Source organism: Scyliorhinus torazame, chromosome X (genome assembly GCF_047496885.1).
Source record: "Scyliorhinus torazame isolate Kashiwa2021f chromosome X, sScyTor2.1, whole genome shotgun sequence".
Lineage (NCBI taxonomy): Eukaryota > Metazoa > Chordata > Chondrichthyes > Carcharhiniformes > Scyliorhinidae > Scyliorhinus > Scyliorhinus torazame.
This window is the reverse complement of record NC_092738.1, coordinates 30,368,972-30,381,090: the sequence shown is the minus strand read 5'-3', so window position 1 is coordinate 30,381,090 and position 12,119 is coordinate 30,368,972. Positions and strand designations below refer to the sequence as shown.

Here is a 12,119-nt window from a genome sequence, read left to right as displayed (position 1 = left end):
ACCGCCGCAACCGGTCCCCAACAGATGCCCTCCCCTGGCCCTACACTCATCCCTAGAGCATCTCGACAACAAGGACTCCTACATCAGACTCCTATTTATTGACTACAGCTCCGCCTTCAACACCATAATCCCAGCCAAGCTCATATCAAAGCTCCAAAACCTAGGACTTGACTCCTCACTCTGCAACTGGATCCTCGACTTTCTGACCCACAGACCACAATCAGTAAGAATGAACAACAACACCTCCACAATAGTCCTCAACACTGGGGCCCCGCAAGGCTGCGTACTTAGCCCCCTACTATACTCCCTGCACACACACAACTGCGTGGCAACATTTGGTTCCAACTCCATCTACAAGTTCGAATGAGAAAATAGTGGAAAATCTCAGCAAGTCTGGCAGCATCTGTGGGGAGAGAAAAGAGCTAACGTTTCGAGTCCGATGACTCTTTGTCAAAGCGTCCAGCATCCGCAGTAATTTGCTTTTATCCATCTACAAGTTTGCTGACGACACGATCATCGTGGGCCGGATCTCGAATAGCGACAAGTAAAAATACAGGAGGGAGATAGAAAACCGAGTGGAGTGGTACAGCGACAACAATCTATCCCTCAATGCCAGCAAAACTAAAGAGCTGGTCATTGACTTCAGGAAGCAATGTACTGTACACACCCCTGTCAGCATCAACGGGGCCGAGGTGGAGATGATTAGCAGTTTCAAATTCCTAGGGATACACATCACCAAAAATCTGTCCTGGTCCACCCACGTCGACGCTACCACCAAGAAAGCACAACAGCGCCTATACTTCCTCAGGAAACTAAGGAAATTCGGCATGTCCACATTGACTCTTACCAACTTTTACAGATGCACCATAGAAAGCATCCTATTTGGTTGCATCACAGCCTGGTATGGCAACTGCTCGGCCCAGGACCGCAAGAAACTTCAGAGAGTCGTGAACACCGCCCAGTCCATCACATGAACCTGCCTCCCATCCATTGACTCCATCTACACCTCCCGCTGCCTGGGGAAAGCGGGCAGCTTAATCAAAGATCCCTCCCACCCGGCTTACTCACTCTTCCAACTTCTTCCATCGGGCAGGAGATACAGAAGTCTGAGAACACGCACGAACAGACTCAAAAACAGCTTCTTCCCCAGTCAGCAGACTCCTAAATGACCCTCTTATGGACTGACCTGATTAATACTACACTCCTGTGTGCTTCACCGAATGCCGGTGCCTATGTATTTCCATTGTGGACCTTGTGTTGCCCTATTATGTATTTTCTTTTTCTTTTCTTTTCATATACTTAATGATCTGTTTGAGCTGTTCGCAGAACAATACTTTTCACTGTACCTCGGTACACGTGACATTAACAAATCTATCCAACCTTCTATTCCTCCACTCGCTCCATTACCATCTCCTTTTTCCCTGCACCATCAGCCTTTTTGTCATTTACTCACTCCTGTTTTCCACCCGATCACAGACTTTCCTCTTGACCTTTCTCCCCGCTTTTACACTTGGTTCAAACCTGTTATTTTCGAACCCTTCCCAGTTCAGATGAACAGTCATTAATCTGAAACATCTACTCTGTTTCTCTCTCTCTCCACATATGCTGCCTGACCCACTGAGCATTTCCAACGTTTTCTATTGCAAATAACAAGTATTAGAGACCAATTTGTAATGATGGAGAAAGCTTGAAAACACCTATAAAATGCCTGAGCTTCTATCAACATTCTTTGATTGCGTTACAGCTTAGAAAGAGTTCGCCATCATCCTGTTCACATTCAGACAAGCAATACCACTTCAACATGGTGGCCAAACCTATACTGCGTCTTTGCATGCACACGGATACATTTTTAAATCATCTTCTACTTGAAGATTGTCAATGCTCCAATATCCATTCGGATTCCTGTATTTTACAGGAAGAGAACCGTATATGTTGAATATTGGATGGTAAAATGGCAGCCTAGTTAGATCAGCAAGACTTCAAGATTGTTGTTTTGCCAGGCTTCAAAATGACGGCCTCATTTCTGGAAGTTAAAATGACAACGCAAGCTAGGGTGCAACACAGGTGATAATATTGGAATAAGCATACAAGTTATAAATAAACACACAATGCTTTAAAAGTCTAACAAACCTATTGATTATCTGATGAAAGTTCCTTTATCAGTCCATACTGGTATAAGGTCAGCAACTTACAGGAGAACTGCAGGAACATACTTTAGTATAGAGGAAAGTGTATGGGAGCACAATGTAATTTATGGCCCCACTTTCTCTATTTTCCATTTGTTTTGCCTGACTAATACATGAACTGGAGCTCATCGGGGATTCTGTTTTTGTCTCATGGAGGTGCTGACTCTTGCTGGGGTACAGTTCTAGAAGCACCTGCTACACTCCAGGAGCTCACCCAAGTGATAGTTCATGGTGAGGCTAGACAGCGAGTGTTGCCAGGTTGCTGGGGACCATGCGTCAAAGCCAATCTGCTATTCGTCTGACACTCATCCGCTTACTGGCAACAGTTACTGAATAATGATGAAAATGGGAACCAACTGATTTTCTCCTTCCGGGCCCAACACAAAGGCTACATGTAGTATCCGACCACATACATACACACACGCAAGTTATCAAACATGAAATCTTCCTGCTTGATGTGCCTTTGTAGTACACTGGACAATCTAATTACATTCTAAACCATTTAGTGAGATCCACTGGGACATTCAAAATACAACATTTCTGGGGCAAGGAAAGGCATTTTTGCACAATTATTCCCCAAACCAGTTATAGTTATAAGAGCGAACGGATGTTCGCTAGTTAGGGCTGGTTTAGCACACTGGGCTAAATAACTGGCTTTTAAAGCAAACCAAGGCAGGCCAGCAGCACGATTCAATTCCCGTACCAGCCTCCCCAAACAGGTGCTGGAATGTGGCGACTAGGGGCTTTTCACAGTAACTTAATTTGAAGCCTACTTGTGACAATAAGTGATTTTTAGGGGCTGGTTTAGCACACTGAGCTAAATCGCTGGCTTTTAAAACAGACCAAGCAGGCCAGCAGCACGGTTCGATTCCCGTACCAGCCTCCCCGAACAGGCGCCGGAATGTGGTGACTAGGGGCTTTTCACAGTAACTTCATTTGAAGCCTACTTGTGACAATAAGCGATTTTCATTTTCATGTCTGGATCTCAAACTTTGCCGAATTAATTTATTCCTCAGCAAGGGGAAAAGAGGTAGTTAAGAGCAGTGTTTGTCAGTGGAACATTTAGGTTTTTCAGAAGTAGCCAGGAAGAAAAGTGGACTGAGAGCAGAAGTGAAAAATGAAAATCGCTTATTGTCACAAGTAGGCTTCAAATGAAGTTACTGTGAAAAGCCCCTAGTCGCCACATTCCAGCACCTGTTCAGGGAGGCTGGTACGGGAAGTAGGACATTTGGCCTGTTGAGCCTGCTCCACCATTTGATAAGATCATTGCTGATCAGATTGTTGTCTGAACTGCGCTTTTTGTCTACTCCACCCCATAACCCTCGACTCCCTTGTCTATCAAAAATCAGCATTGACCAAGTTCCCACTGCTTTCTGGTGAAGAATTCCGCAGACTAATGATCCTCTAAGAAACAAACATCTTCCTGGCCTCCACCTTATCAAGTCCCCTCAGGATCTTATACGTTTCAATAAGATCTCCTCTTCCAATGGGTAAGGACCCAACCTGTTCAATCTTTCTTCATAACTTAGGCCCTTCATTCCAAGAATGAATCGAGTGAACCTTCTCTGAACTTCTTTGAATGCAGTTATATCTATTTTCGAGACCAAAACTGTACAATATTCCAGATGTGGTCTTATCAATGCCCTGTACATCTGCAGTAAAACATCCTTAGTTTTATATTCCATTCCCCTTGCAATAAAAGCCAACATTCCATTTGCCTTCCTAATCACTTGCTGTACCTGTAGACTAACTATTTGTTATTCACGTACCAGGATATCCAGATCCCCCTGTATCACAAAGTTCTGTAGTTTCTCTCCATTCAAATATTTTATTCTTCCTTCTGTTATCACCCATCTGCCAATTTTCTCCCCACTGGATTAACCTATCTATATTATCATTGCCTCCTCTTGACAACTTACTTTCCTAGTCATTAGTTACTAGCCACTAGTTATAGCTTGCCAACTTGGAAATGACCCATTTATCCCTACTCCGAGCTTCCAGTTAGCTCACCAATTCTTTATCCATGTTAATATGTTACGCATCCCCTCCCCCCACACCATGAGCTCTTAATTTGTGCAGCAATCCTTGATGTGACACCCTATCAAATGTCTTTTGGAAATCCAAGTACAGCACATCCACAGGTTCTCCTTGATCCACGTTGCTCATTACATGGTCAAAGAACTTTAATAAATTAGTTAAACATGATTTCCCTTTCACAAAACCATGTTGACTCTGCCCGATTGTAACACGATTTAAAAAAATATCCTGCTTATAACCTCCTGAAGCATGAATTCTTGCAATTTGCCTATGACAAATGTTAGGCGAGCTGGCCCAGTCTTTTTGTATCCCTCATTTCTTGAATAAGTGTTGCATTTGCTATTTTCCAATCTGCTGGGAGCTTTCCAGAATCTCTGGTATTTTGGAAGATGATTGATATCCCTACTATCTCTGCAGCTACTTCTTTTAAGATCCTAGGATGCATTAGGTCCTAGGGACTTGTCAGACTTTACTTTACTTTCCCCCAGTATATTATCCCTGCTGATGGTGATTGTTTTAAGCTCCTCCATTCCTTTCAGCTCTTGATTTAAGAATCTTTGGAAAGTTTCCAAGTCTTCTCCAATTAAGACAGGCACATAATTACTGTTCACAACTTCTGCCATTTCTTGGTTTTGGTTTTCCATTATTAATTTCCCAGACTCACTCTTTGGAGGGCCAGCCCACATTTTAGTTACTCTTTTCCTTTTTAAATAGTTGCAGAGACTCTTACTGTTTTTGTATTACTAGCTAGCTTTCACTTGTACTTTAATTTCTCCCTCTATTATTTTTAGTAGTTTTTTGTTGGTTCTTAAAATCTGCTTAATTTTCTAACCCACATCTAACCTTTGCAGATTTTTCCAGTGTTTCTTTCAATTTGATACCATCTTACCTTCTGTATTTAGCCACAGATGTTGCATTCTTCTCTGTCTTTCTTCTAAATATCTCCTTAAAAGTCTGCCACTGCATCTTAGTACGATCCCAGATCAGATCCCAACAGTGGCTAGGATACTGGACCGAAACCCCAATGTTTTAGTTTATTTTGTAAGAATGTGCGGAAAGAATACTTTGTTCCAGGAATGATTAACAAATCCATACAATCCCTATAATGCAGAATATTGCACCAAGAAATAGGGATTTGGTATTTTAAAACAAAACTTTATTATTAACACAATATTAAACTCTTTAACACCACACCTGAAAATAACTTACAATTACACCCTAAACAATACTCAATACAGCAAAAACAATACTCTTAATTACTATCTCCATTCCCACTTGAACAAGAAATTTTTAAAAATCTACAACCCAACAGCACAGAGTAATACTTGCTTCCCAGAACAGATTTCGCTCCTGTTAGAACCCCTGCAGACTCTGCTGGATGTCTTCAAAAAGCTGTTTCAGCTGGTTTGTTTCAGCTGTACCCTTGTCCTCAGACAAGTCTGCACTGCTTTAAATACTATTTAACTATCCTGAGAGCAAAAGACCTTACTTGTGGACTCAGTGTTAGCCAGACCAGAACTCCACTCAAACGCTTCCTCAAATGTCGAAATGCCTTAACTCCAGCCAGCAATTACATCATCTTCCCAAGCTGAAAACAAATTAACTCCTCAGGGACTCCACCAAGTCAAACAACAGTGCATTAAGCCCAGCCTTCATGAGGCCAGGCAACTCTTGATTAATAAGAGGATCAGGGGTTATGGGGAGAAGGCAGGAGAATGGGGATGAGAAAATATCAGCCATGATATTTCTTGGCTAACACTGAGTCCACAAGTAAGGTCTTTTGCTCTCAGGTTAGTTAAATAGTATTTAAAGCAATGCAGACTTGTCGGAGGACAAGGGTACAGCTGAAACAAACCAGCTGAAACAGACATCCAGCAGAGTCTGCAGGCGTTCGAACAGGAGCGAAATCTGTTCTGGGAAGCAAGTATTACTCTGTGCTGTTGGGATGTAGATTTTTTAAAATTTCTTGTTCAAGTGGGAATAGAGATAGTAATTAAGGGGCTGATTAGCACAGGGCTAAATTGCTGGCTTTGAAAGCAGACCAAGGCAGGCCAGCAGCACGGTTCAATTCCCGTAACAGCCTCCCCGAATAGGTGCCGGAATGTGGCGACTAGGGGCTTTTCACAGTAACTTCATTTGAAGCCTACTTGTGACAATAAGCGATTTTCATTTTCATTTCATGATTGAATGGCGGAGCAGACTCGATGGGCCGAGTGGCCTAATTCTGCTCCTATGTCTTCTAGGCTTTACAATGGTCAATTTCACCTCTGGCTCCTAAAAGCTTTCTGGTCTTGTAAAACAAGATTCTTTAACATGGATACCACAGTCAAACACACGAACAAGCAAATAGCCAATTTTTTATAATCTGATATATCTGAAGTCCTGCATTTGTCACAATCACTACTGTCCTACCTTTTAACCTATTCTCCCAGATCACTTTAGTCAACTCTGCTTACATAATCTCAATTACCTTTATTTAGGTTTAAAACACTAGTCTTTTTTAAAAAATTCCAATTAAGGGGTAATTCAGCGTGACCAATCCACGTACCCTGCACATCTTTTGGGTTGTGGGAGTGAGACCCACGCGGGGAGAATGTACAAACTCCACAATGACCAGGGGCCAGGATCGAACCCGGGTCCTTGGCGCCGTGCTACCCACTGCGCCACCGTGTTGCCCCAAAACACTAGTCTTAAACCCACCCTTCTCACCTCCCAAAGGAATGTGAAATTTTATCATGTGGTGATTAATATCACCTAATGACTCCTTTATCATGAGGTTGATGATTATTAACTGAAGGAACTCTGAAAAGATTTATTTTGCTCCACATTTAAGCACGTCTGTGCTAGTCAGTGATCATGACACCATTTGTATCAAACTAATGGATGAGGAAAAGACAAGGAGAAAATAACCAATAGCACTCTCACAATTAGAACATGGATTTTATTATAACAGCAGGTTTTGTTCAAAATCAGGCAAGGCAAAAAAAAAACAATGTTCACAAGTGCTTGGTAGTAAGAAATAATATTTAACAAGAACACTTACAACTGCTAATTCAGAAAGAAGCCTTTTGGGAAAGTTCAATTCCAGCTTTATGCTTTTTCCTCCTCCAATTTTCTCCTCTTAGCCCAATCCTGTCTTTCATGACGCCAATGGGCATACTCAAAGATCTATTCTAAACTAATTGCAATGTTTCCAGCAGGACTCGCTAAACATAAATACACATTCTTTTTGGTTTTTTTTTTTAATGTAGCACCTTTCAGTGTCTGGTCAAAGTGCTCTACAGTCAATGAATTACTTTGAGGCGTGACCATTGTTGGAATGTAAGAAATATGACAACAATATGCACACAGCAAGGTCTGACAAACAACATTATAATGAACGATCAGAGATAGTGCCCGGATTCTTGCCCCAGCTAATGAAGCACAAAATGGGAATTGAACTCAGGCCTTTCCTGATCTTTATGACTCAGTACTACAGTGAGTGCATTTATTCACCAAGTCATTGGGGCATTGCCTTGCGTCTTCAAAATAGGAATTTCTTACAACTGCAAGTCGAACTGGCAAGTTCTTTTAGCAATTTATTCCATTTTTCAGTCACTTAGCCACCTTTCTGACATTTTTAAAAGATTGGTCTACACTTGCTGCAGCCGTGGTCTGTACAATAATCATACAACATGAAATACATATACAGAGAGCCACCTGCAGTGACGTGTAGAATTAATTCTTCACCTCATTTTTATTTCTGAAAGGTTCTATGGCGTTAGATCTCAGATTTAGGAATCAGAATACCACCGAGGCGTCCGAAGGAGGCGGAATTCAATGGAAAATCAGCAGGAGGGAAGCCCTTTGGGGGTCTTTCACATTCTCACTGAAAAAGGCCAGGATCCAGAATTAAGTATAGTTGGCATCTAAGCCAGATACCACCACCAATTATTTTGCATAAAGCAAACCGACCAAGTAGAATATAAACAACCTATTGGACAGATGATTACATTGACCATTGAGATTGCAGTGTTGGTGGGTGCGTAAATTAGTCCAGGAAGAGTCAATTTAGGCTCACTGTGGATGATCACCCTCATAACTTATTACTAGCATGATACTGTAAGGTGAGGTTGTTCTTTGGTGCTTGCTTGCTGGTGGGATATCATTGCCACGTGTGCAGAAGTGCAACCACACAGCAGAGTATTCTACAAGGAAGAGTATTCGAAAATCGAAAAAGATTAGAAAAATATACAGTTTTCACTTATCAATCCAAAATATGAAAAAGTTCAATTGGGAAATCCCTAACCCACAGTCAAAACAGCCTCGTACAGTTAAATGGGTTCAGCCCGGCTACCTTTGTGAATTCCCAATTGCAGCTTCAGGAGTTTAGATACAGTAATCCAAAATGAAACCGAAACCCATTTCAACTGTGCTGGCAACACATGTATGCAGCTGAAATGTGCAAAATGGAGTGTAAGCCTTTCAATTATCTTAAGTTATCCAACTTCATTTACACGCCCACTTTTGCTGATCTCGCTCATGTGTGGAAATGCAGTGGACGCAATGTACCTCGAGAAAAAAAAAAGTCTTCATGTTTACCCGTAAAGTTGATTCACATGCTTTTCCTAGACAATTCCAGAATTGATCAGTGACAGACTGGCTGGAAATGACCTAGACATTCTGGAGCAGCACTATAACTTTGAGAGGACACTGCTTGTAATGTCCCTACCATGATTTAATGTTAAAGCTGTCTTACCTCTGGTTATATTCATGATACAATGTCAACTGTGCTCAAGCACAAATTGAAACTCAATTGCAACAGTGAACAAGGTTACTCTCGTATTTGTTGGTCAGTGCATTGTTACTGGGCACAAATTTTAAATGCACACTTCTGATTTTATTTTCCATTGCCAGTTTCCTCTTCTATCCTTCTATAGATCTACAGGTACCGACTCCCTTACTAGGGCATGTTCCACAGATACCAGCCACCCGCTGACATCTCATGCAAGTGGGAATTATCTGGATGGCAAATATTGTCATGCTATTTCACCAGTGATGATCCGGATTGTGCCGCACTTGTGGGGATATTTAGCAGGGATCAGAAGAGGCAATTGTGGCTAGCTATATCAAGCCTGAGGCATTCGGCACAAATGTAGTGCTCCTATTGACGTCCCTACTGAGATACAAACCTGGGCCTGCTCACTGGAAATGCTTGCTGAGTCAGTGGGAGGAGCATGCAGCCTACATTTTAGTGAGAACAGTGCACATTTTCTGGAATGTAACCATTTGTTTCAATCCTTTGTCACAAACATTTCATGTCAACCATAATGGAGAAAGTTCTGTATTAAGGAAGTTCCCGCCACGCAGCAGAGTACCATCTGAACATGACAACAGTGCACAGTTCAAGGGCAGCTGTGATCTACAGGCAAATTCTGACACCGGCAACCGTGCCAGAGGGAGCTGCCCATTCACAAGACCTAGACAGAACTCAACCATTGATTAGGGTTATACTTTCCCCTTTAATACTTCCTTCTCATTTGATAGATTATCTTTCAGCAGATTCATAATCTGTACGAATTGAAAAATATCAAAAGCCAAAAACCCGGAAGGCCCAAAACACACTTTTTATCCAGGTGAAACCCCACCAGCAGAAAAAAAGTGATTCAAGGAACTTTAATGTTTCTTCTGGTCCCCTTTAACATGGCCCTTCCCTCTACAACCCTTGTGCCAGTATCATTCCCTTGCTTACAATGTGAATTTTTCAAGGTGACACTTTCTTATCCCCTGCCTCTAGGAGAAATGTCTTTCCTTCTATCTCTTCTGTGTCTCCCTGGTGAATGGTTGATGGGCTTTAGACAACACTCCCGATAGTACAGAGTGTTGCATTGTCAAACTGGATTATTTACTAAAGGCCCTGGGAGCAGGGTTGAACCCACAACCTTCTGAGCCAAACCGATTTTGAATTCACCACTGTTTCAATCCAAAAACAAATGTACCATTCTCAGCCAAGGATACACAGACTAGATCAGGATCCAAGCCCAGACTTTCAGTACTTTGTTCCAGTAGCAATGGCATTATATGCAGATTTTCTCAATGGACACCCCCTCCCAATCCTTCTCCTCTTTGGGAGAAATCCCTCCCTTGTCTTTGTGTCGCTAGCAGCCTGGCTGAGGTTGAGCATTCACCATTCACGGACTATCTGGCACACTTTCCATTTACTAGCATATTCTATTTCATTTACACAGCAGCTAGCACCAGGAGTCTCACACAATTGCATTCCTGGTGCTGAATTCTATATTTCATGGTGTTTAAGGAATTTGTTGAGATGTCATGCAACATGGAATGGTTGAGACGATCCAAGGCTAGTGAACTTGACTAAATTTGAATTGTGCATGATTGTGTTTGAAAAGATTCCTTCCCCATACCAAAATTTGAGGAATTTCAACCTCAAGCAAGAATTTTCAACCATATCGGGCTAAGGAAAATATCAAGACATAATTTCAGATAATCTCTCAACTCCCTTTGTTCTATTAACAGGCTCAGAAGTAATGGATTGGACCACATTGAGCCAACAGCCCCAATTCATTCTCATTCACTTCTTGCCACCTGTACGAAAGTGCATTGCTCAGATGGGTACTGCCCTGCTTTGGGTCAAAAACAGGGTAAAAGTGGGATTTGGATCAGATTCAATGTATGTTAAAATCCAACCAAATCTGACATCTGGAAGTCTACCAGAATATGGGGACGTTCCTGAAAACCAATGCACTCTCTTTCTCAGTGCAAATTATTATTATTCCCCCGCCCCCCCCCCCCCCCCAAAGCTGGGGGCAGTGGGGAAGATTTTTTTTTTCTTTTCTTTTTTAAACAAAATATTTAGAAGAGGCTAACTGCTAGAATCCCAGAGAAAATTGGACAGAATTTTTCAAAATGTTGTGGAAATCCTTTCAATCCATGAGATTTCTTTTTTTTAAAAAAACATAAATTAATGATCTGCTCTCAGCACCAGACACAAAATCCACAATCACAAAGGTTCAATGGTGAAAGGCTGGGCTTTTAAAATCAGGCCACTTGAGTGTTGTCCATTCAGAACGATTTGGATGCTTCCTCAAGCGCAGCTCCTCCCTTGGTAGCACTAGATGAAAGACCACTGTTGATATGGATCTGCAGAGTTGCACGGAGCTGTGGCTGGGTTCTGGCCTGATGCAGTCAAGCACTGATTTGTGGCAGAATTTATTAGATTTTCCTTAAAAAAAAACACACACAGATTCACAAGTTAAAAAACTGTGCTTCCAAATTTCCCCAATGCCTCCTTATGTTGTGGACTTACCCATGTATGGCTGATGGCTGCTGTCTGCTGACTCATCTAAGCAGTCAATCTGCTAGTGTCTCTGAGCAAGAGCATCAATTTAATTTTCAAGGCCCAGAGATAAAATAACACTGTACTAATCTACCACTCCGGTGGGGGGGGGGGGGGGGGGGGGGGGCTTTATATCACCCTTAAAAGAGCTTTAATTTGTCTGTATACCAGTTAATCAGAGGAATACAGCTGACAACTTGATACTCTTCAAGTTCCAGCATCCGCAGCAATATGCTTTATCTTATGACAAGTCCAGAATATATAGTACTTTAAAGTGAACACATTTGGTCGCACAGATCTGGTATAAAAATCACTTTGCTGATGAGCACAGGATTAATGACTGTCCTTTGAGTGCATCAGACTGAACACAACATACCAGAGAGATTGGACGAACATTAGGTTACTTTAAGTGGGTCAGATGCACCTCGCTCAGATTTATTCCCCGAGACCAGTGCTGCATGATAGAGTATGTGCTGACAAGCCACCTCTACATCCAAATGGTCATTCGTCCGGTGTAATCAGAGACAGTGAGTTGGTGTATTCCATTCAACCATTGT

The 12,119-nt window shown here is 42.0% G+C and overlaps 1 protein-coding gene across 7 annotated transcripts in view; it reads right to left on the bottom strand.

Moving 5' to 3' along the window:
• Positions 1-7,150: 7,150 nt before the first annotated feature.
• LOC140405471 (polypeptide N-acetylgalactosaminyltransferase 6-like) overlaps positions 7,151-12,119 on the bottom strand; it is a 94,398-nt gene continuing 89,429 nt past the window's right edge. For all 7 annotated transcript variants that reach the window (XM_072493939.1, XM_072493943.1, XM_072493942.1 and 4 more), the window contains one exon: positions 7,151-11,448. In XM_072493939.1, the coding sequence (XP_072350040.1) occupies positions 11,338-11,448 (111 nt within the window). In that variant the 3' untranslated portion in view covers positions 7,151-11,337. The remainder of the gene's footprint in view (positions 11,449-12,119) is intronic.